The 24620-nt window shown below is 42.1% G+C and overlaps 1 protein-coding gene across 3 annotated transcripts in view; it reads right to left on the bottom strand.

The window, feature by feature from the left end:
* LOC121284474 (PC3-like endoprotease variant B) overlaps positions 1 to 24620 on the bottom strand; it is an 893918-nt gene that overhangs the window by 64153 nt on the left and 805145 nt on the right. For all 3 annotated transcript variants that reach the window (XM_041199978.1, XM_041199979.1, XM_041199980.1), the window contains exon 16: positions 15857 to 16042. In XM_041199978.1, coding sequence (XP_041055912.1) covers positions 15857 to 16042 — 186 coding nt within the window. The remainder of the gene's footprint in view (positions 1 to 15856; positions 16043 to 24620) is intronic.

Consider the following 24620-nt stretch of genomic DNA (forward strand, 5'->3'; position numbering starts at 1 on the left):
AGGCACCAGTCTAGTGAAATACAGTACTTGCATATCAAACATTGAAAGTAGCAGATATAGATAATGTTAAATAGTGCAGTAATCAATAGATCAGATAAAAGCTTTACAGCTTTACAAAATCCAATTGAGGATGGTAGGCAATTGGGCAACTAACAAGTTCAATAAACATTCCCAATCTTTGCCAGGTGGAGCCAAGCATATGAATGTAAAGCACAAGGCTGATTTATCTGCAAATTTCTTCAGACAAAAACACAAACATGATCATCTTACTGGTTCTTCTCCAAAGGTCTCAACCATCATAAATGACAGTGTCCAACCAATTTGTATAAATCTACATGATGGTAAGAATCATCCGAATATTGCTGAAATGAGAGATGTGTTGTCGAAGTTTTTTTTCATGCATCCACCAGGACCAATGCAAGAATACCAAATTTCAAATCATCACAACAGAACAAAAGAGGTACTAATTGTTTGGCAAGTCAACCCTGTTTGGCCGAGGTGTTGCCATGGAGAAAAGATCTGAATAAACTGGATAGTGCAAAGGTTGATGGGCCTGAGAACATCCCGGCTTTAGTGCAGAAGACATGTATGCCAGAATTATCTGCTCCCCTAGCCAAGCTATTTCAGTGCAGTTAAGCCATGATACCAGCATTTACCTGACAATGAGGGAAATTGGCCAGGTATGTCCTACCCACAAAAAAAAGGGCAAATCTAATCTGACCAATTACCACCTATTAGTCTCCCTTCCAACATTAGTAAAGTGATGCAAGAAGCCATTAATAGTGCCTTCAAGTCACACTTATTCACCAAGAATCTTATCAATGCTAAATTTATGTTTCCATCAGAATCTCTTGGCTCATAAGCTTGTCACAGTCTTAAACCAAGAGCAGAATGCTGGAGGGGAAGTGAGAGTTGCTGCCCTCAGTACTAAAGTTGCATTCAACTAATGATAGCACCAGGGAACTATAGCAAAAGTGAGATCAATGGGAAAAACCTCCAGTGTCTGGGCTTATACCTGATACAAAGAAAAACGGCTGTGGTTGTTGAATAGTCAATTATCGCAACCTCAAGACAACACTATTGGAGTTCCTCAAAGCAGCATCATTAACCTAACCATCTTCAGTTGATTCATAATTAACTTCCTGTTGTTATGTCATGGGATGACTTTTTACAGATGATTCCACAGTGCCAGCTCCATTCTCAATTATGAAGCAGTCTGTGCCAACCCACAGTAGGATTTGGACAATATCAGGCTTGGGTTGACAAGTTGCAAGTAATGTTTGTACTGTGTAAATGTCAGGCAATGGCCATCTCCAAAAAGAAAATTCCCAACCAGCTCTTCCCATCTTCAATAGCATCACCATTGGCAAATTTTCCACCTTCAACATCGGCTGGGTGGTTTGGCGACAGGGTTATCATCAACCGGAGGCTTAACTGGATCAGTCATGTCAACATTGTAGCTCTTGTAGGCAGAGGCTGGGTACTTGGTAATAAATAATTCACCTCCTGACCCTGCAATACCTCTCCATCATCTACGATCTCAAGTCAGGAATGTGATAGAATATTCAGCGCTTCCACGATTGGGTAAAGCTGTAACAGTACTCAAGGAGCTCACCATATCCAGACAAAAGCTCCAATTATTAGTGCCCTTGCCACTAAACTTAATATTCAACACCTCCACCATTAGTGCACTGTGGCTGCATTATGTACTAACTACTGGATGCACCTCAGCAACCTACCAAGCTGACTCCGGTACACCTCCAAGCCTGTGACCTCTATCAGCAAGAATAGTGCACCATCACCTGCAAGTTTCACCCATTACAGATGGTGAATGTATACAGGAGTTCCTTCATTGCTAAATCAAAATCTTGACATTTCCTACCTAACACCAATGTGGAAGCACCATCCATGATTATAACTGTTCAAAGAGAAAGTCTATCACCATCACTTCAGGATTACTGGAGATGGATCACCAATACATCCTTATCAGTGTTGCCCACATCTCAAGAACTGTCCTTACACCCCCCAAAAAAATGTTCACCAGGGAAGAAAATATTCCCAGTCTGATCTACTGTCATGTTCATCCACACTACAGTCAGGAATTTCTGGGGTTTTCTCTGTGTGTGGGGTGAAGTTGCAGAGCAGGTGTAGTTTTGAAAAAATTCCCAGCGCATGTGTTTTTTATATTTTCTCATGGTATGTGGATGTCACTGGCAAGGTTAGCATTTACTATCCATCCCTAATTGCTCTTGAGAAGGTGGTGGAGAAGCACTTTCTTGAGCTACTGCAGTCTGTATGATGAAGATACACTGACAGTGCTGTCATTCAGGGAGCGACAAAATTTTGACACAATGAAGGAACAGTAATATATTTCCAAGTCAGGATGGTGTGCAATACAGGGGGGATTTGTAAATGAAACCTTGATGAGTTGCTGTAATGCATCTTGTAAACACTGCAGTTACTCAGGGCAGAACCTTCGGGCTTGGCGAGCGGGGGCAGTGGCCGCTTGCTGAGGCGTAAAATGACGCGATGTGACATCGGGTGTGCATCCCGACGTCACCATGTGTCATTCAGGTTTTCAGTTCGGCAGGCACCTTAAGGTTGGTGGGCAGACGAAGAGCCCAAGCGACTTTCGCATTTTTCATGGAACCTCATCCATGGGCGGGATGAGGTTTCATGGAGGCTTTTAAAGGTTTGAAAAAATTTATAATAAAATTCCTGACATGTCCCAGCTCATGTGACAGTTTCACATGAGGGGACATGTCCTGAATTTTTTTTTCCTTCACTAAAATATTTTAAACTTAAACTAATCTCCCTGAGGCAGCTCTGTGCCTCAGGAAGATTTCTGTGCTCTTTCATGCGCATGTGTGAAAGAGCTCAGGCCCTGACTCAGGGAACCGCCTGCCTGCACAGATAGTGCTCAGCACTTCCGGGCACATGTCACACTGGGTGGGCCTTAATTGGCCCACCCACGTATCCCACAAAAGGGAGAAAATTCTCCCCTTAGAATCAGTGGTGGAAGGAGTAAATGTTCGTGATGCTAATCAAATAGGCTGCTTTATTCTGGATTATGTTGTTAGAGTTGCACTCATCCAGGCAAGTCACACTCCTGATTTGTCCCTTGTTGATCATGGAAAGTCTTTATGGAGCAAGGAGGTGAGTCACTTGCTGCAGAATACCCAGCTTCTGACTTGCTCTTGTAGCCACTGCATTAATTTGGATTGTCCAGTTAAGTTTCTGGTCAATGGTGACCCTGGTAGGGGATTTGGTTACTGCTGTTGGACATCAAGGGAAGATAGATAGATACTCTCTTGTTGGAGGTAGTCAATGCCTGGTACTTGTGTGGCATTAATTGTACTTGCCATTTATCAGCCCATGTCTGAACATTGTACAGTTCTTGCTGCATTGGGCTATGGACTGCTTCATTATCTGTGGAATTGTAAATGGAACTGGATGCCATCGTGCAATCACTAGTGAATATTTCCACTTCTTGCCTTATTATGGAGGGAAGGTAAATGATGAAGCAGCTGAAGATGGTAGGGCACATCGTCCTGAGGGACTCCTGCAGCGATATCCTGGGGTCCAGATGATTGGCCTCCCATAACCACAATAATGATCACCTTCCTTTGTACTAGGTATAACTCCTGCCGGTATAGAGATTTCCCCATGATTCCCATTGACTCCAATTTTACACGATCTCCTTGATGCCATACTTGGACAAATGCTGCCTCTCATCTCACCTCTGGTATTCAGCTCCTTCTTCCTTGTTTGGATTAAAATTGTAATATGATCTGGAGTTGAGTGGTCCTGACAGGACTCAAACTGAGCATTGGTGAGTAACTGCCACTGTCAACAACACCTTCCATCACTTTGATGATGATTGAGAGTAGGCTGGTGGTGTGCAATTGGCCAGATTAGATTTGTCCTGCTTCTTGCAGACAGAGTATACCTGGGCAATTTTTCATGTTGTTGGGTAGATTCTAATGTTTTGCTATACTGAAACAACTTTGCCAGAGCAGATTCATCAGCTGAGGGAGTAAGTGATAACCAGTAGGAGGTTGCCGTGCCTATGTTAGACCTGATGCTCTGAGACTCCCAGGGTCATTACTTCCTGGCTCTACCAACTGCCACCACCTCTCATGGCTCTGTGCTGCTGGTGGAACAGGAATGCCCAAGAATGGTGAAGAACAAGCCTGGGACGTTGAATGGTGTGGTTCTGTGAGCATAATTATGCCAGGCTGTTGCTTGACTAGTCTGTGAACTAGTGGAACACATTAATGAAGGAAACTTTGCAGAGTTGCCTAGGCTGGGTATGCCTTTGTTATGTCCATTGCCTCAGTTGATGCCTGGTATTCTGTCCTATTTTATTCTTATTATTGCTTGTCGTGACTTGCTAGGTTATTTTTGTGGATCTGGAGTCAAACCAGATCTGATAAAGATCCAGATTTCCTTACCTAAAGGACATTAAAAAACCAGATGGATTTTTGGGACTATCATTATTGACGTTAATATTTTCCTCTAGATTTTTCTTAAGTAAATTTTTCAGCTGCCCTGGTGGATTTCAGCTCAGGTCTCTGGGTCATTAGTCTAAGCCCCTGGGTTACTATCCTAATACTATAACCACTATGCTACTGCTTCCTCTTAATGCCCTCTGAAATAATTCAGCACGTAATCCAGTTGCAAAACAATAGCTATACACCTTCACTTTCACAGAGCAACTATGAATGGGCATTGAATGTGGCCTTGCTGATGATATACACATCCTGAGAACAAACTGAAAGATAAACTCCATAGTTACAATGTTTGAAATTAAGATTCATTGCAACAACTCTGCACTAAGTTATTCCTTTCCACGGACTCAAAGATGTGGAATTACCTCTTCTATTTTAAAACCCAATCTATTCATCACTTAATAACTACTTATTGATTTAGCTAATTTTCCTACTTTAATTTTCATGATGTTTTGCATTGTCAGCTTAATCTGTAATTCCCAATAAAATCAGAGCAAAATCAGATTTTATTTCTTACATAAATCAGTTTTTTCATAAAAGGAGCAAAAAGATTCAACCAAGTGTTTAAAAGCTTGGTAGCCATCATTTTGTACAGTATGAAATTTGAGATATCCTCTGTGAAATATATCAGATTTAATACTGGATAGTATTTTCACTCTCACTTTTCTGATTGTTCTTTTAAGCTTTAATAAATTTAAGTTTTAATGTTATTTGAATGGATTCTTTGTTTTTAAAAAAATAGAAAGCATCGGATTTTCTTTCTGACAAATTGTTATGTTGCTGTTAGTGACTGAATGTAATGTTCCTTCAATCAGAGATTGTGTTAATGTCCTGGAGATATGCTGAAGCATTAATGGTCAGCTTCCTAAGATTAATAATAGATTGTAGAGTTAAAGGAAAGATAATGACTGCTTTAGTCTAAGAATGTACTGTTAAGCACAGTCTGGGAAAGGAAGTAAACATCCAGGTTATTATCTCTCTAGGTTTCCTAATCTATTTCAGGCACTGTCATCCCAAGCATACAGACATGCAAATGTGAAACCCTGTTTGATAAAACTCCTAAAAGCAGCTTTAAATACTAATTACCAAGTTATTTATAGAAAATTTACATTTTTTTTCCATTTGGACATAAGGTAGAAAGATGGAATATCAAACGCTTTATCTCCCATGCACATGTAATTGATGCCTTAAACAAACAGTGCTTGTCAGTTGAATAAACAGTAGGTTAAAAACTCAACAGAATTGGCCAGAAGCTGCATTCAGCGCAGGTTTGAATAAAAACAGGAGGGTAATAATGAGGTGAAATGTTGGTGAAAATTCACTTTTACTGAACTTTCCCTTTGTGCTGATTTTTAAAAAATTCAACCTGGACAGTTTTAAATAAAAATGGAATGATTGAATGGAAGCCGCAAAACAATGGCAGAATGAACTCATGGATTCATAACATCCCATTTCCCACTGCTTCAACCTGTAACTGTGACTAGGTTTTTTGGACAGTTGCACTTCTAATAAAGTTGGTTGGTGGAAAAGTACATTTTGAATTGTCACGCTCATTTAGGAATGAGTCTACAGAAATGGTTGACTATCTTACACTACATTCTGTAGCATATATCAATTAGTTCAAAAGGAAATAACTGAAAATAATGGGCGTATTTGAAATAAAAACAGGAAATGATGGAAATATACAGAAGGTCCATCAGTGTTTGAAAAGGGAAAACATTGGTTAAGGTTTTGGGCCTGTACTCATCATCAGAATGGTGTCATTTCTAATAATAAGTTCACCAAATTTAACCATCCTTTATTGTTATACACCTGATAAACTTCTTGTGCCTTCCCAGTATTTTCTGCATCTGTTAATAAGTCACTATCTCTGTCCAGCATATGAAAGGCACTTTTCAGGACTAACTTCTGATCTTACTTATTGTTCAGGCCTTTGAATGCATATGTATTGAATTCTGACAAATTAATGCTTTAGAGTATATTCAAAACCTACAGAAGTAAACGAGAAAAAGCAAGTCCTGTATATCTGCATTTGGACTGGTTCAGCCATTTGATATGGCTGCGAATTGTCCACTCTCCCTGTAAAAACACATTTTATGCCAAATAATCCATTCAGCATCAAACTAGAAATGGTGAAGAAGTCTATCACTCAGACAATGGACAGAAGACAACAGCTTTAGAGGTGCAGAGCTACACACAATGAAAATGATAACGAATTCAAAAAAGTAAAAAATAGAAAGAAGAATCAGCGAGCTACCTAGCCATTATGCTCACTGTAATGCAAATAGAAATGAGACACTTAAACAGCTGAAATAGTATTAATTACACAAGCTGATGTACAACATTATGCTTCACAGCAATTTTGTAAAATGCAGTGGGGCAATGTACTTTTTGTACTGAACAATCACTGGTGTATAATAAGGATGTAATGGTGTGGCTAAATTACATTTTAACATGGAACATTCTTCCAAGTAGAGCAATTTGCTGCTCCATATTTGACAGACTTTGAGGCATGATTTTTTGTTCTGCTCCTATAGGGAGCGTAACTCATATTCCCGTGACTTACATTTGGATGTGGTAGCAATGGGAACCTGCTGCTCAATGACTAAGAGCATGTATACTCTATCACAGGAACTCCACCGTGATCTGCATACTCTTATCTATGAGCATTTACACAGCCTGTAATTCATAGAGAATGGCATCCCTTCTGTGACTCTTTTTCTTCCTGTGGCAAGATGTGCTGTGGATAGCCTTTCAAAAAAGGTAAAAATTTTCATTCTGATTCTGATTCTAATGCACCAGCACAGTTTGAACATATTAAAATGATTTCTGTGGCTGTTATTTTCACAAATTCTTCCATAAAATTACAATTTTCATCGGCTTCCCTTGCTACCTTTTAACATTAATTTATATTTTCTTCCACTTGTCCTTGTCCCCTGTATCCAGCTAAGAGTGGACAGATGACCTGGTCTGAGACCCTCACCCATACTATCCTTGAGCTGTCATTGAATCAGTGTATGATAGCATCTTGGGTGACTGCTCCATTATTTTTATTTCTTGTGTGCTGAGAACAAACTACTGCTTTCCACCCATGATTAATCACTGTTCCTTCACTGTCACTGGATCAAATCCTGAAACTTCCTCCCTAACAGTACTATGGGAGTACCTTTACCACATGGACTGCAGCGGTTCAAGAAGGCAGCTCACAACCACCATCTCAAGAGCAATTGGAGGTGGGCAATAAATGCTGGCCTTGCCATTGATGCTCACATTCCATGAATTATTTAAAAAAGGATTTAGAATCACTACATAGGGACCATGCATGTAAACCAAGTTTGGACCAACTTTTTGTCTTCTGCTTAAAAAGAGGAATGCTCAGTTTTTCTTGTAATTTGCAGGCCACTAACAATGATAGAGGACACACAACTTGCAAAGTAAGATTGTTCAGAAAATGATTTCATTGGTGCTAACTATAAATAATAGCAGTCAATCAAACACCTTTGCAATAATCGTCTGTTAATATTCAAATTAACTAATGTAAAGGTTGAAAAAAGTAATAATCCAATTGTACCGTGAGCAACATTGTGAAGAATAGTTCAATAATAAAAGAGAAAATCCCAGTTTACTGGAGAGGCGTAGACATTGCTGTCAGAGTTCTTTAATATTGAATATCCACATTAACCTCATTAGCACAAGATTTGACTGGAGTGAAAGACTCACCTTTCAAATTGACTTGGTGCATGCTGATTGCTGTGTAGTATAATTGCATCTTTGGCATATCATTGCATATTTGGTCTTAATCAGTAAAATGACTGGCTTTATACACTTTTTAACTAATAGTGATCAGACCATCACTGGAGGGATATGAATTTTCATACCAATATTAAGCATTGTTGAATAATCCATTAGTAAATTTCTACTGGTGGCATTTTTTATTTGCATCTACCTGTTCCCTAAGTTTTTCAAAAGTGGGAATGCCAATCAGAATGGGCCAGTTTGTGACAAAGAATATTGGACCATCAGGGCGCTGTGCTGCAAATTGTTTTACGCATTTAGGCTGCTGCAAATATGTACTGAATATTAAATCTTTGAAGGTCTGTAGTTGGAGCAGCGCAACAAAATGTTGCAGCTTCATTGTGTTATTATTGCAGTTCAAGGCATTCCCCCGCTTCTGCGATGACATTCGGTGAAAGAATTGACTTGGAGCTAAATTAATAGTTGAAGCAGCCTGATAGCTCTAAAGGTTCATCACACTTTAAGATCCAGTGGAAACATAAACCACCTAAAAGAATAATATTCCTTAAAACTACATTGTGTTATGGAAAAAATACAAAACTGGGAAGTATTAAGCTTATAATATAGCCTAGGGGATCAGGTGACATTAGACGGCACAAGGAAATGTTTGAGCAGTATATCATGATCGTTAAATTTTTCACCCCTTTTTCTAGCAATTGTCCTCCCTCCCTTCCTCTTTCTCGCTAGCATGGAAAGTCTTGTGCTGAAGTATACTAGTACCTCATGCAAGTGGCTAATGATCATGTAAAAACCTGGATTTTGGCTGTCAGCAGGCTACTTAACAGTAGTAGGCCCAACCTGGTCTTTATAACTCTTTCAAGTACAAACACATTTCCATCTGTTCCTATTCAGATGAAGTTACATTGTTTCATAGTTTGCCATTGTGAGATTTGAACTCTTGATTCATAGTTTGCCATTGGGTGATTTGAACTCTTGATCTCAGGGTTACAAACCCAGTACCATAACCACTTGGCTGTTTAGGCCAAGCCCAATTACATTGTTTCATAGTTTGCCATTGTGAGATTTGAACTCTTGATACTCTTTCGAGTACAAACCTGTTTCCATCCGTTTCAGATGAAGTCACATTGTTCCATAGTTTGCCATTGTGAGATTTGAACTCTTGATCTTGGGATTACAAGCCCAGTACCATAACCACTTGGCTATTTAGGCCAAGCCACCTGGTCTTTATAAATGCACATTTTCAGCAGGACTCCCAGCGTCATGATTTGGAGAGGGAAACCTGCTTAATTTCCCCTAACTAACTCAAAACTATCAAAGTTAATTTTACTGCCCTTGCTGCCAATTGAGCTGAGGTGAGTTAACTCAAAAGAGATTAGCAATCCAACCATGGGTCTCCCTGATCTTCATAGACCAGCTACTCATAACTTCAACTAACTGAAGGGGTCATTGAGGGAACCTGTTGAACTGGTTTTAAAACTAATAGAGGGAAAAAATTGGATTAAGGCCATTAACAGGCACGGGATCACAATGCACAATTACTCCATGCCCAGGCCCGTTGAGGCAGGCAGCAGCAAACTTGGTGCTGCCTCCTTAACAACATGATTGTAGTGTGCAGCAGAAAATGCACTGTTGACTGGTTGCATGCTCACCAGGGGTCCAGCATGAGTGGCCAGCATAACACATAGATAGCCTGCACTTCTTAAAGGCAACCTGTCTAACTTAAAGGGAAGTGGCACTCAGGCTGCAACTGCAGCTGGTGCAACAGTCTCAGGAATGTTTGTGGAAGGAAGAGGAGCTCAAATGGAGCAACAGGTCAGAGAGAGCATGCTCAAATTCTCAACTGCAGCTGTGCACCATTGGGGATCCTGCTAACCTGGCAAATGGCCTAATGCCCATTCCTCCTGCTCCTCCGGTAAGAGAGCAGATGGTGAAGTTTCCTATCCTTCTGTACAGGGCCTCTGTCACCACCTTGATAAAACGGTCCATGGCAAACCATGAAATGTTGGAAAATTTACCTGCTCCAACCTGGAAGGATCCACTGATGTAGAAATTGTGGACCATGGTGATTGTCACGGCCACTGGCAGCGCCATCCTCAGCCTGCTTTGTGGCTGTAGAAGGTGCCACAATTCAGTCACCACCTCTTTGGTGAATCGTAGCTGTTTCAGACTCTGCTCCTGCTGAGCTGGAGGTAGGACAAGTGTATCCTGATGATATTGGGCAACAGTCTTCTATTGAGAGCCCTCCTCCTCCTCCCTTTGCATGCATCTTTCCATCTTTGCTGTCTGTGCTCCATCCCAAATCATGCTGCAGCCCAAGAGGGCACAACTTTATGACTCCATTACCGAAGTAGGATTTCTATCGACAGCTTTTCAACTCCACTGATCTCCCTGTCAAAGACCAGCACTACTTCCTTGTAAATCCAAATTCTTCCAATAACAATGAACACAGTGTTTCCACTCACACTGCAGCAGCAAAGTGAAAAGCATCTCACCTAGTAGTTCCATGGGGGTCCCTTTAGTTAATGCTTGTGGGGGAGGCTGTCCCTCATTACAGAGTGATTAAGCAAGGATGCTAACAGTGCCTGTGAGATCCAAAATGGCCATTTGTGTGCCAAATCAACATCATTCGTGGTTTGACATCAAAGGCTGAATTTTATGTCTAAGGATGACGTCCTGTCATCAGGGCTGACTCTCCTTCAGTGTGTGGCAGGATCAGGGGCCACATTTTGCCAGTGGCAGGCAATGAAGTGACTGCCTTCGGGGCTGTGCCCCTATTAAGGAGGGCAGCCCTCCGTCCAAGAGCTGTGGGCCAATCACAGGGCCTGAAGTTCAGCAGCACCACCACTAGTGGTGGTATTGCTGGGGTTGTACCTGAAGCATGAAGTTGCATTGATGGTTGATGCCCTCGAGGAGGGGTAATTGGAATTGAGATTACAGAGGCCTAGCAGGTAGGCCGCAGCAATTGGGGAGGTGAGGTCTCGGTGGACAAGTGGTGTTGTTTCCATGGCGGCAGCCATTGCCACTTTGGGGCCTCTCCATGGGCCAGAGATGCCCAAAAAGGAGGCCCCTCTACCCACAACCCACTGGGACACACTGTCAGATTGCACTAAACTGTCACCTCTTGTGGAGATGCTCATCCCCCACCAACACCCCTTCACAACTGCATATTTTGCAGTCATTATATCTACTGCTAATTTGATGAGGCAGTTTTAGTTCTGTTCCTGTGCTGGTAGTGGTTGTCTGTGTGTTCCATATTACTGGCAAGGGATGATCTTTGTACTAACTAATGACTATGACATCAAGGGAGTTTGCCAAGCAATTCTTTCTTGGTTTATGAGAAATTATTGGCTGGTACATATTAAAAACAACAAAAAGACTTGGCAGTGAATTCAACTGCAATTCAATTGTCAGGCTCAGATGATGGTTATGAAGCAGCTGAATTAATATCAGTGATATATTCATTAACCTGGGATAATTCAACATGTTAATTCAGCTGCCTCACATTATTGAGCTCAGTAACCCTCCTGAGCCGATTCCTCCTGATAATGCCATCAGCACTTTCCAGGCCTTTAAATCACAAATGTTGCCTATGTAATTTAAAGGAACTTTCAGATTTTAATTTAACTAAACAATTTTTAACAAAAGAGCAGATATAGAGATTAAAAGCATAAACATTAATTAGCATTGTATTTCTTGAATTATTAAGGGGTATGGCTGATGACGTGTTTTTTAAAGAGGCAAGGTTTTCATTAAAAAGTGTTTGGCAAATGTTTCTTTTGGAAGAGGGAGAAAGGAAAATTATTATTTTTGGCATGCATTACAATAATAAATTTCTGTGAAATTTATTTTATTCCATTATGGTTTGGAAATGAGTGAAAAATATATCCCAAATGTTTAATTAAGTTAGTGTTGCTTTAAGTCCTATGTGCAAACTGTAAGTGGTAACGCCACAGCTCGGTCAACTTGCAATCAGTTTTATAAGCTGCAGGATCTATCAACTAAATATAACAACCCACCGGACTCCACCATCCCCTCCGCCCAGATCAACAATTTATTTTAATAAGTTCCCATTAAGTTATCATAAAGATCTCTAATTTGGTGTTATTTTGTTTTTATTGGCAATGTTAAATGGCTTAGCAGCTGCTCTGCTTAAGTGTTGTGGTAGGTGGAGTGGTTGAACAGCCTTCTAGCTGCAGTGCTTAAGATCATAGTAGTCCCAATGGTACAATGGTCTAGTCATTCTATGGATAGAGCAAAGTATCAATTAAATGGTAAAATAAATAGAAAAATGGAGGTCAAGAGATTTAGAGTCTATATACACAGATTACAAAACTATATCCCTTTTACTTTGTCTCTCCTTACTGTCCAAGGCCCCAAGCACTCCTTACAAGTGAAGCAGTGATTTACTTTTACTTCTTCCAACTGAGTTTATTGTATTTGCTGCACACAACGTGGTCTCCTCTACATTGGGGAGGCCAAACACAAACTGGGTGATCACTTTGCAGAACACCTCTGCTCAGTCCACAAGCATGACCCTGACTTTCCAGTTGCTTGCCATTTTAATTCACCACCTTGCTCTTACACTCAAATTTCTATCCTCGGTCTACTTTTTTCAAATTCATTTACCGGATGGGGACATCACTGGCTAGGCCAGCATTTATTGCTCATCCCTAGTTGCCCAGCGAAGGTGGTGGTGAGCTGCCTTCTTGAATCACCACAGTCCCTGTGGTACACCCATAGTGGTGTTCACCTAGAAGGCAAAAACAGTAAAAGCTGGGAAATAAGTGTACTGGTCTGAACTGGTCTTGTATACCTTGAAATGGAACACCAGTAAAAACTGGGAAATGAGAATACTGGTCTGAAATGTTTTTCCCTTCTAGGAAGGAGGGAGTGCCAGGATTTTGACCCAGCGACAGTGAAGGAACAGCGATGTATTTCCAAGTCAGGATAGTGAGTGGGTTGGAGGGGAACTTCCAGGTGGTGGTGTTCCCATGTGTTTGCTGCCCTTGTCCTTCTAGATGGTAGAGGTCGTGGGTTTGGAAGGTGCTGCCTAAGATGCCTTAGTGAGTTTCTGCAGTGCATCGGGTACACACTGCTGCCACTGTTCGCTGGTGATGGAGGGAGTGAATGTTTGTGGAAGGGGTGCCAATCAAGCAGGCTGCTTTGTCCTGGAAGGTGTGAAGCTTCTGAGACTTGTTGGAGCTGCACTCATCCAGGCAAGTGGAGAGTATTCAACACAATCCTGACGTGCCTTTTGATGGTAGACAGGCTTTGGGGAGTCAGGAGGTGAGTTACTTGCTGCAGGAATCCTAGACTCTGACCTGCTCTTGTAGCCACAGTATTTATGTGGTCAATGGGAACCCCCAGGATGTTGATAGTGAGGGAATTCAGCAATGGTAATGGCATTGAATATCAAGGGGTGATGGTTAGATTCTCTCATGTTGGAGATGGTCATTGCCTGGCACTTGTGTGGCATGAATGTTACTTGCCACTTGTCAGCTCAAGCCTGGATATTGTCCAGGTCTTGCTGCATTTGGAAGTGGACTGCTTCAGTATCTGAGGAGTTGCGAATTGTGCTGAACATTGTACAATCATCTACAAACATCCCCACTTCTGACCTTATGATTGGAAGGAAGGTCATTGATGAAGCAGCTGAAGATGGTTGGGCCGAGGACACTACCCTGAGGAACTCTTGCAGTGATGTCCTGGAGCTGAGATGATCGATCTCCAACAACCACAGCCATCTTCCTTCATGCTAGGTATGACTCCAACCAGTGGAGAGTTTTCCCCAGATTCCCATTGACTCCAGTTTTGCTAGGGTTCCTTGATGCCACACTTAGTCAAATGCTGTCTTGATTTCAAGGCAAATCACACTCACCTCAGTTCTGGAGTTCCTGGAACTCCCACCCGAATAGCACTGTGGGTGTAACTCTTTCGAGTACAAACCCATTTCCATCTGTTTCAGATGAAGTTACATTGTTTCATAGTTTGCCATTGTGAGATTTGAACTCTTGATCTTGGGATTACAAACCCAGTACCATAACCACTTGGCCATTTAGGCCAAGCCACTGTGGGTGTACCTATACTACATTCCAGTGAAGCTCAACTTCCAATTAACACTTTACAGCCACCTGGACTGAACACTTAGTTCAACAGCTTCAGGCATGATCTCCAGTTTGATTATTTTTTTCTCTCTATCTTGTTTTCATGGCTTTTCTTCCAGACAGAGCTGTTCATTATCCTGCCATTAACAATCACTCTGGACCAATGTTCTGTTTCTTTGCTACAACCATCACCACTCCCCTTTGCCTTTTGTTCCATGACGTCTTTATTATTTAATTTCTCCTGACATCTTAACATCCCAGAGCTTCCCTTTTATTCTACTTTATTCTCCCCACTTTGAACAGCATATATCTGATCACATTTCTACCTCCCTTCAGTTCCGAACAAGAGTCACTTTTGACCCAAAACATTAACTCTGTATCTCTCTCCACAGATGCTGCCAGACCAGCTGCAGTTTCTATTTTACTTCAGAGTTCCAGCATCCACAGTAATTTGCTGTTATTTTACAAAATCTAGTAGTCAGATATATAAAAAATATCAAAAAGGTTAATGGAATATTAACCTTTACATGTAGAGGGCTAAAATAGAAAGGGGTTAAGTTCTGTTATAGCTATACAGAGCCTTGTTTAGTCCACATCTGGGACAATGTACACAGTTCTGCGCATCACACCTTAGAAAGGATTGACTGCCTTCAAAAGCAGTATAATTTTTTTATTCACTTACAGGATGTTGGTATCGTTGATGAGGCCAGTATTTATTGTGCACCCTAATTACCTTTAAGAAGGTAGTGATAAGCCATCTTCTTGAACCGCTATAGCCCATGTGGTGTAGGAATTCCCACAGTCCTGTTAGGGGAGAAGCTCAAGGATTTCGACCCAGTGACAGTGAAGAAATGATGAGCTATTTCGAATTCAGTTAATGTGTGATAAAAGCAAAATATTGCAGGTACTGGAAATCTGAAATAAAAACAGAAAATGCTGGAAAAACTCAGCAGGTTTGAAAGCATTTGTAGAGAGAGAAACAGTTGACGTTTTGAGTCTGCATGACCCTTCTTCAAAACTACAGAGAAGTGGAAATGTGATGGGGTGGGGCAGGTGAAACTGGATAGAAGGGCAGTGATAGGTGGGGGTAAAGGAGAGATTGACAAAGATGTCTTGAACAAAAGGACAAAGGGAGTGATAATGGTAATAGTAAGGGCTAAAAATTGTGCTAATTGTGGCATTAAGGTAAGAAAGCAGAATGTGATAATAGCAGGACAATTGTAAGCACTCTGAAAAGAACAACCTGAACAATTAACAGATAGCCCTTGTCAGGGTGGGGTGGCGGTGAGGTCATGAATGATTACCTACTTTCTTGCTTATGTTAAGTGATTAATCAAAGCATAGTATTAATGAGAATTGGGACAGGTCTGTTGAATGCCATGTCCTACTCTGTTGGCCAAACCAACACTTGTACAAGTTGAAAGTAACATAGGACGATCCTGAAGGTCAACAAGTCAAGCAAAAAGAATAAAAAACAGTACTTACAATAAGAATCCAGGCTCCTTCGGGTTTCTCTCCCCAAAGATGGACACTCATGAACGTCCAATTTCTCAGTCCTGCCTGGCTTTCATCTGCAGAACGGACTGCAAGTAGTTTAGATTTGGTTCCAAATGGAGAGATGAGAGAAATTTCAAGATCACCACGACAGATGCTTGACAGGGTGATGGTCACCTGAAAAAGTTAAAATGCTTAAGCATATGTAAAATGTGTAAACCTGTCCACCCAATACTGGAAACCACTGAAGACATACAGAATTTTTCTACGTGTGTAAAATTTTCATGCCAGTTACATCTAAATGATTAACATTCTTAAGCAATTTGCGATGGCCCATATGCTTTTTGGAAAAAAATATATTTTATGTGGAGAGTTGGTCCCTTTAAGAGCTAGGTTTCTCTTGGAGTTGATTTCTGGTAAAGCACCTGGTTTCCAGTAAATGATCATGTTACCAAGTTGCCCAAGAAGTAAACAATAGAATAGCCAAGAGTCAACAAGAAGTTAATTATAGGGTGTATAGATTGTGGGTTTTAGCTTTAGTTTTGAAACAATCTCGTTGTAGGGCCAGGAACATCTCTTTCTAGCAGAGTTAGTTTGAAGTTCAGTTTGCTGGCTAAAAGAGGTTAAACCTCTTGTTAAGTAAAGGGTTCTTAACAGTGAGTTAGACTTCTGGGATAACCAAGTTGAAAAGAGGGAGCAAGAGCCAGGGTGACAGAGAGAGAAGGTGAAAGAGGATGGGAGAGGGAGGAGGGAGAGAGAGAGAAAGAAAGAAAGACAAAGAGAGAGAAAGAGAGAGTTAGCTCTAGTTAGCAGGGTGCCTATGCTTAAGAAGCAGCTGCAACAGTGTTGAAGTGGGAGTTGAGAACTATGGGACAGCGGAAAAAAATTGAAGGGAAAACTTTGTTGAAAGTAAGTGGAAGGCCCAAGAAATCTCAACCTTTAGAGGAATTTTCAAAGTAGTATTGAGACCAAGTGGCTAATCTTCCAAATTTTGATACATATCTGATTTGAATATTGGGGGTGTAAGTCAAATGGGTGTAGAAGGAAATTTGAGTTGAGCATTCAGTTGAGAAAATAAGGCCTGAATTTTCACAATGAAGGGAGCCTCCCCATCATTGCAAAAATAGTGGAAGAAGCCTGAAAACAGAGGTCCCATCCCAAAATTGGCACCTGCAATTTTCATGGTGGCAGGAATGGGCCCAGGTTGGGATTCACGCATGCGCATTTCGTAGAGGCATCTGCCCATAGAAATCAGCAGCTTCTTCCACTCATGTAATTTTAGTGTGAGGGGTGTCTGAAACTCGATGCATACAGATTAGACCTGGTAAGAACAGGTCTGAACTTCGGGGTTTCATTTGGATAGCCAAGGTACCCTTTGGGGAGGTAAGGTACCTCTTTATTTATGGTCCAGGGACACCATTGGGGGAGGTCAGGCACCCTTTAGAGGAAGTCAGGTACTCTTTGAGAGAGGTCAGGTGCCCTTTGTGAAAACTAAAATTAGGCATGAATGTGTGTAAAAAGTCAATGAACTCATTGTAACTGTGAAGCTCATTGAAACTGTCAAAATCAACTGTCAAAAGTATCCAGATGAATTGTCAAGAGGAGCTGTTAAAAACAACTGTCAGAAGCTGCTTAGAAGAACTGCCAAGATGAACTGTCAAAGGGACATATCAAAGCAGTTAAAACTCCTGCCTTTCAACTTTTTGCAAAACTGTCAGGGGTGTTAAAAGAAATTGCTTGCTATTTCACTCTGGCTGTTGACATATGCCTTCGAGTTACCATTATTGGATTATGCTGCATGATTAATTTAAGAACCATCCATTATCTCAGTAGGGTGCCTGCCATTTCACAGTTTGATTTACAGCTCCAAGTGATTATAGGTTCTTTGAAGTGGGACTATGGATTCCAGTGTGTGTTTTTTTAAGGGATTATATAATTGAATGTAATATTGTTGTAATGGATAATGTAGTTGAAGGAATATAAATGTAGTAAATGTGTGTTTATGAATGAGAGTTTAAAAAAAATAAAGTTCTGCAGTCAGATACTTGGAACTTTATTTTATTTAATCTCAGCACGGGTCCTAAGGCTTGCCTATGGTGGATACTTGGTGAGTTGGCATAGTAAGTGTAAGGGCAAAGGGGGGACATTGTAGGGGGGGTAAGGTGACATGGATTGGCATAAGTTGGATCAAACTTGGCATGGGGTTATAAAGGGCGATGGGTGTTGGGTGGAGAGCGTAGGCTGGCATGGAGGGTATAAGGGCCGAGGGTAGGTGGGGGCCATAGCTTAGCATGGATGGTATGAAGAGCAATGGTGTTGGTAAAGAACATGAGGTGGCATGAGTTGGCAGGATGGGGGATGGAGAGTGTATGGGGGCATGAAAGTCTGAGCCCCAGTCTGATTTGCTGCACCACCTAAATTGAGATAAATTCAAGGTGGTGGTTTGTTAGTGAAGCAATGTTGTTTAGTGTGGAGCCAATACAATACTGGGGAGCTATTGGCATCATGACACTGCTATACTATTCAAAATCTCCTTGCGGTAGGAATTGGAAATGCCTTGACTACAGGTGGGAAATGGTGGGGTAACTGCAGAGTGTCAAAGAGGTCCGGCTAAGGATTTTCTCAAATTAGTTCTCACACCTTATTTTATTGAAAGGCAGCTCGCTGATAACCATGGGACCAATTTGGGTCACTGCTGCGCTGTCAGCACCCTCATATAAGTCCCGAGGGGTGGGAAGGAGGAGAATGGAAAGGGATGCTAACATTCTTCTGGTTCTGACCCAGTGGCCAGAGACTTCAACTCCACTCAGACTGAATATTCTTGCATTACACATTTTCATATTAGTAAGAATACCTTCCTGAATTTTTTTTACAGGAATATGAACAGAATTAACACTTGAAAACCTCATAGGCACTGTTCACATAGGAATTTTGAATAGCCAGAAATAGGACATATCAATTTTAATATATTGGTAGATAAGTACACTATGCAGTTAATGCTCCTTCCTTTCAATTTTTACCTGAGCTAAATTACAAAATGTTGGGATAAAAATGTAATGCTTCTGTCAGTTACAAAATAGGTTTGAAGCTTTGCAACCTGGTTCTTGGTAAATGTGGACACAATACACCAAAATGACAATGCTGGACACAAGTCATAGAAATTCATCCCGGTGAGTGAGGCAAAATGGGTGATTTGGGATTGGCCATCCATTGTAAGCAGTGCCTAACATTGCTGTGTATAATCACAGCCGATCCAATACCACCTGTTTTGCAACACCTCCAAAATGAATTTTCATTCCTAAATGTTTGAAGGATTAGCAGTGTCATACTGGTGCAGTTGGTTTTGTTTTTCTGAGGTTGGTGTGAGACGTAGAGGTAATTTTCTATATATGTGCCAGTGGCAGAGAACTTTCTGTACTGCTAATGTACATCAGAAAATCACAGGCATACTGCCTATGATAATCTGATGAGCACCAACAGTGGTTGAAATTCCCCACCACAGGCATGTCAGTGGAAAATGGTTCCATGTTGGAACAGTTTTATTCGGCATTTCACTTCTGCAGAAAGTATTCAGTTCCCCAGCTCTTATAATTTTCACCATTTCAACCACTTCTCCCCCAAAACTGGTAGGTATAGAAGAACACAATGAGCATCAAGCACGCTGTTCTAAAGATGGCAAACTTGGGTCAGTATGGGTTCATGCTATATGCCTTATCATGTGCCCAATCTCAATCTCCTGTCATTATTACCAGCAAAATGAGTGTGGTACATCAAACAACATATAATTATCCTACATTTTAAAACCAGTGGGACTGTTATGTTAAGCACACAGCTGAGAACACTGACAAACCTCACATATGATTGAATTCATCTTCATTAAAGATTCAACTCCGTAACCATGGAGGTGCCAGCCAATTGTTTTACCAAGGCATCGCTAAGTGAGGGCATTTTCTGGGTTAAATAGTTGGCTGATGCTTCCATTGTTATAGTCTAACTCTGGTGAAGATGGACTTAATATGATATATTAGGAAACCATTAGAATTCCTTCTACAACAGTGAAAACAAAATCAATATTTCACGTGATAACTTCAATTACTTAACAAATATCATTAGAGCAGTGAAACTATTTCAAGGTAAGTGAGTGACTGGGACTGGGATATTTTATTCATACTGCAGTACACACTTACAAATTCTAATTTTCCTAATCAATTGCCACAATATAAACTGTACTGTCTTTTTCTGATAATCAGCATTGATTTGGACACAACTTTCTTTGTTTTTAATGCTTGCAGTTGATTCTGTTTTAACAAGCTTGAGATAATAAAAGTAATATCTTTAACTTAAGTGTCAACTTGGCTCTGTGGTAGCACAATAATCCATAAAGAATGATGTTATGATTCAAACCCTTTACCACAAGTTGGAATCACAACTATGTTGATACTTCAGTGTAGTACTGAGGTGGTGCTGCACTGTCAGAGGTGCCAACTTTCAGATGAAGATGATAGACCGAAGCCCCAGTTGTCTATATAACAGACAGATCCCATGATACTATCCGAAGATAAGTAGTGAGAATTTTCCTGGTGTTCTTGTAATCTTTCTCCCTCAACTCTCACCACCAGAACAGATTAGCTGTTTGTGGGACCTTGTTATGCACAAATTGGCATTTGTCTACATAACTGCAGTTCCAATGCTTGAAAAAGTAAATCACTTGTTGGGACATGCAGAAAACTGCACCTTCTTTCTTAAATTGAATATATGTTGCTTTTTCCAGGAAATTCAATGCTACCAACAATAACCCCAGCAATGAGCACACCGTGCAACACCTGCTTTGGCAGCTAGTTACCCTGCAATTATAGATGGCACATTAGAAATTATTAAAGTTCCCTGAGATTAAACTCAACTGCTTTGTGGTTCAAACAACTTTCTGTAAAATCTCAATGGCATATAACCTGGGTGATACAGGGCTGCATATTATTATCTCCAAGACAGTGTCTCACAAATCATTAAAAAGAAAGAGCTCAAATTTATATACAGCAGTACCATATCGTATCTCTCAGAAATATGCAGACCAATGAATAAAGTTGAAATGAAGTCATTGTTGTTAAGTCAACAATTATGGTAGCCATTTTGTACACACCAAAATCTCACAAACAGCAAAAATCCATGGAATGGGGCTTGAACCCACAACCTTGAACCCACAACTAATACAATGGGCTGAATTTTTTGTTCAGTTGCAGTGGGACGAACTCTGATCCAGAAATGCTAGGATTGCTGACTCACACTCCAGCTTTGAAGCTCACGATATAATGCACAAATTGGCCAATTAACAGCCGCCAAGTGGGTTTTCGGCCAAGTGTGTTGGCTGAGGGTGTGCTGCTCGTCCAATGGGTAAAGGAGGGCAGAACGCCTGGGCACTATGTTGGCAGGTTTTGATCCAGAAGCAGGTCACAGCCACTCATTTAAAGAGCCTGTGTCAGGTGCATCAGGGCTAAGAGTAATCATAAGGTAACAAGATTTTTGTGGTGCTGCTGAATATGTTGACTCGCTGACACAAGTGAGTGCCAATTTATATGTATTTCTGTGTTTATTTAACAATGGGAACATTGATGGAACTGTGGTAGGCATGAGAAAGCTGCATGCATTTCAAGCATAACCCTGATGCTTATAGGGAGTTCTTGAGCATCAGGCTGTCAACTCTCATTGTGTCTTCACAGATGTCCGAGAGAATTAAGTGAGCTGCTGACCAGGGCAGACTCCAGGGTTTGATGACAACTCCCTGTGAGCCCTCCTCCAGGTAATAAGTGCCAGGCGGGGATTCCTCATGTCAGCCCTTGGTAAGAGGGGACCTTCCAGCCTGACCAAAGCAGTCTGGATGGAGGTCGCATTAGAGGTAAATAGCCTTGCAGTTGTCAGGCAGACTAGGATCCAGTGCCAAAGGTGCCTCAAATATTTTTTTACAATCTGCTGGGCCTATGAAGGGGATGTTGTGGGGGAAGGGGAGGGGTTGGGGGGGGTTGAAAGAAGTGTGAAAGGTAAACTGGCCATTTGGCGCTGCAGATTCTTCCACCTATGGAGTTCTGAGAGGTCAGAAGAGTAAAGAAACGGCTGTGCATTACATACCGAATCGTTGCAGTGTCGCAGTGTCTTTACAGGGGAAGAGGACCCACAATGCCCGTGAAAGATTGAAGACAGGAGGTGGTGTACTCAGCCTGGCGATACTCAAACCAATAGAAGTGCAGGTCTTGGAGCTTGCTGCTAACAAGTAGAGCCAGTCTGGTGGGAGAGGCAAGATGGGAGGAAGGCCTCAGGGTGATGAGATTGCAAGGGGCAAAATGTGCATCTGAGAGTGAGATATATGTTAGCTTGGCTAAAGGTGGGGTGGGGTGCATGATGTCATGTATGTTGTTATTAAAAAGGCTACCTGGGTGAGAACACTCTCATGCATCAGTGAGGAATGACTGAATAAATGTTGGAAGTTATAAAATGCAATACAACCGTAACATCTCACAATGCTTTAGGTGTTGCCAATGTGGAAGTAGGTCCATTTACACTCCCTTGGAAGGTTAAAGGTGGCAGTAACCTTCCCTGTTCTTGTCTCCTGTGCAGGTGAAGCATCGACTACTTTTACAGAGAATCCCCAGGGTCTGCCACTAACCTCTGAGAAGGAATAGGACACCTCACAGGGTGCAGTGTCACATCCTTGCTCTGCATCTAGCATCAGATACTAGCACCTCAGAGGGGAATTGCGGCTCAGAACTAAAGGAGCCAGAAACAGGTGAAGGCACATCACAATCACACGTGCAGGTGTAGGAGACTGAAATGGTGCAGGCCTCTGTCAGTCGGAGGAGTTCTGGAGGAGAGCCAGATTCTGAGTCCCAGTCAGGTGAAGAGTCTCCAGAGTTATCAGTAAGGTGGCAGATGCTGGACATCCAGCTTGAGGTGCATGGAGATGTGGCGGAGATACCAGAGGGGTTGTGCGTTCTGGGACAGACTTTGGAGGTGTCCATCCAAGCCATAAGGCTCTGAGATCGCTCACTCTACATAACGTATGGCTTCTTCCACTGACAGGCTGGTGACTATGATGGAGGGTCAATTCAGCAGATGAGAGCAGCAATCATGGGGATGCGTGCTGATCAGCACTCCATCACCCTGTCTTTGAACTCAGGGGCCCAGAGCCAGGGTGATAGGGGATGAGGAGCCTGAATTCACATACAGCACCTGTCCCTCTCTGGAAAGAAAGCAGGGAGGGCCAAATGGACCTCATGGCAGAGCAGCTGACACCATTGAGGGCCATCTCTCAGGGCACTTTTGATGGGGATAGCCTCTCCTCTACCCCTCTGCTATTGACAGAGATACCCTCAAATGCCGCAGCAACAGAAGGGCCTCCTGCCACTGTGCAGGATACTCCCACCATACCGGGGGCTTCAGGACCTCAGGCGACCAGAGGATGGCTGCCAAAGTCATCCATGCAGGGAGGCATTCGGGTCAGCAGCTTGCCTCCACTGCAGCTGCAGCACCTGGAAACGAATCAAAAAGATCCTATATTAGTCATATTTTGGTGCACATGGGTGCGTTTACAATTTGGATGAAATACAGTGGAAGCAGAGTTTTTGACTATTTTTAAGGCACAGCTAGATAGATTCTTGATTAACAAAGGGGTGAGAGGTTATCGGGGTAGGCAGGTATGTGGAGTGGAGGTTGCAATCAGAACTGCCATGATCTTATTGAATGCGGAGCAGGCTCGAGGGGCCGAGTGGCCTCCTCCTGCTCCTAATTCGTACGTTGGTATGGAACATCCTGGAGAGGAGCTCTGGTTTATTTCCAGTGTGAAATAATAGTTGCAGGTGGATTCCATAGATGGTCTCATGTGAATGTGTGTCAAGTTGCAACCAGGGGAGTAAGATGGTTGTCATGTTTGTGCTCACATGACTTGAGGAACTGGTTTCATGGAGAGGTCAGAGGGAGAAGGAGGAAACAGTGTATAAGCTTCAATTGTCGGAGCTACTGGAACCCCCAGAGGATTAAGGCCTCCCGTGTCTCCTGATCATCCAGTTGCTCCCTGATAGGCTCTTGAACATCTGCCAGCACTCCGCCAAATGCTGCTCTACCACCACACCAGAGGAATTAATGCTGTGTTCTGGCTCCTCCTCTGCTATGGCATCTGCTCTCAGGAGTGTAAGGTTTTGGACAGTGCAGCCATATTCTGGCTGGCAAGTACTTGAGAGCTCCTCCTGATCTGTCCAGTCACCAAAAACTCATCTTGAGGAGACCAACTGTTTGCTCGATGATGGCCCTGATTGTGCCAATCCTCTCGGTGTACCAGCACTCTCTGATTATCCTAGGACCTTGAATTGGTGTCAGCAGCCAATTCTTTAACAGGTAGTCTTAGTCACCCAACAGCCATCTTTCCATCCTGGGAACATGGATGGCATCTGGGGATTGCTGAGTTTATAGGGGTCATGGCTGCTCCCTGGGTACTTAGTGCAGGCCTGCAGAATGTGCAGCTGGCAGTCAAACACTAATTGTATTTTCAGTGAGTGGTAGCCCTTCCTGTTAAGGGCTGGCCTGCTGATGCCTTTATGGCAACATGGGTGCAGTCAATCACTCCTTGCACCCTGGGGAAATCTGCAATGGTTGAAAATCCTGTGGCTCATTCGGTCTAACTATTGCAGTCAGTGATGAAGGAGATGCACTGCCCTGCACATCTAGACATCGCATCTGTAAAGGCCTTTATGCAGTGATGCACTGCAGGCTG

Source organism: Carcharodon carcharias, chromosome 11, assembly GCF_017639515.1.
Source record: "Carcharodon carcharias isolate sCarCar2 chromosome 11, sCarCar2.pri, whole genome shotgun sequence".
Classification (NCBI taxonomy): Eukaryota; Metazoa; Chordata; class Chondrichthyes; order Lamniformes; family Lamnidae; genus Carcharodon; species Carcharodon carcharias.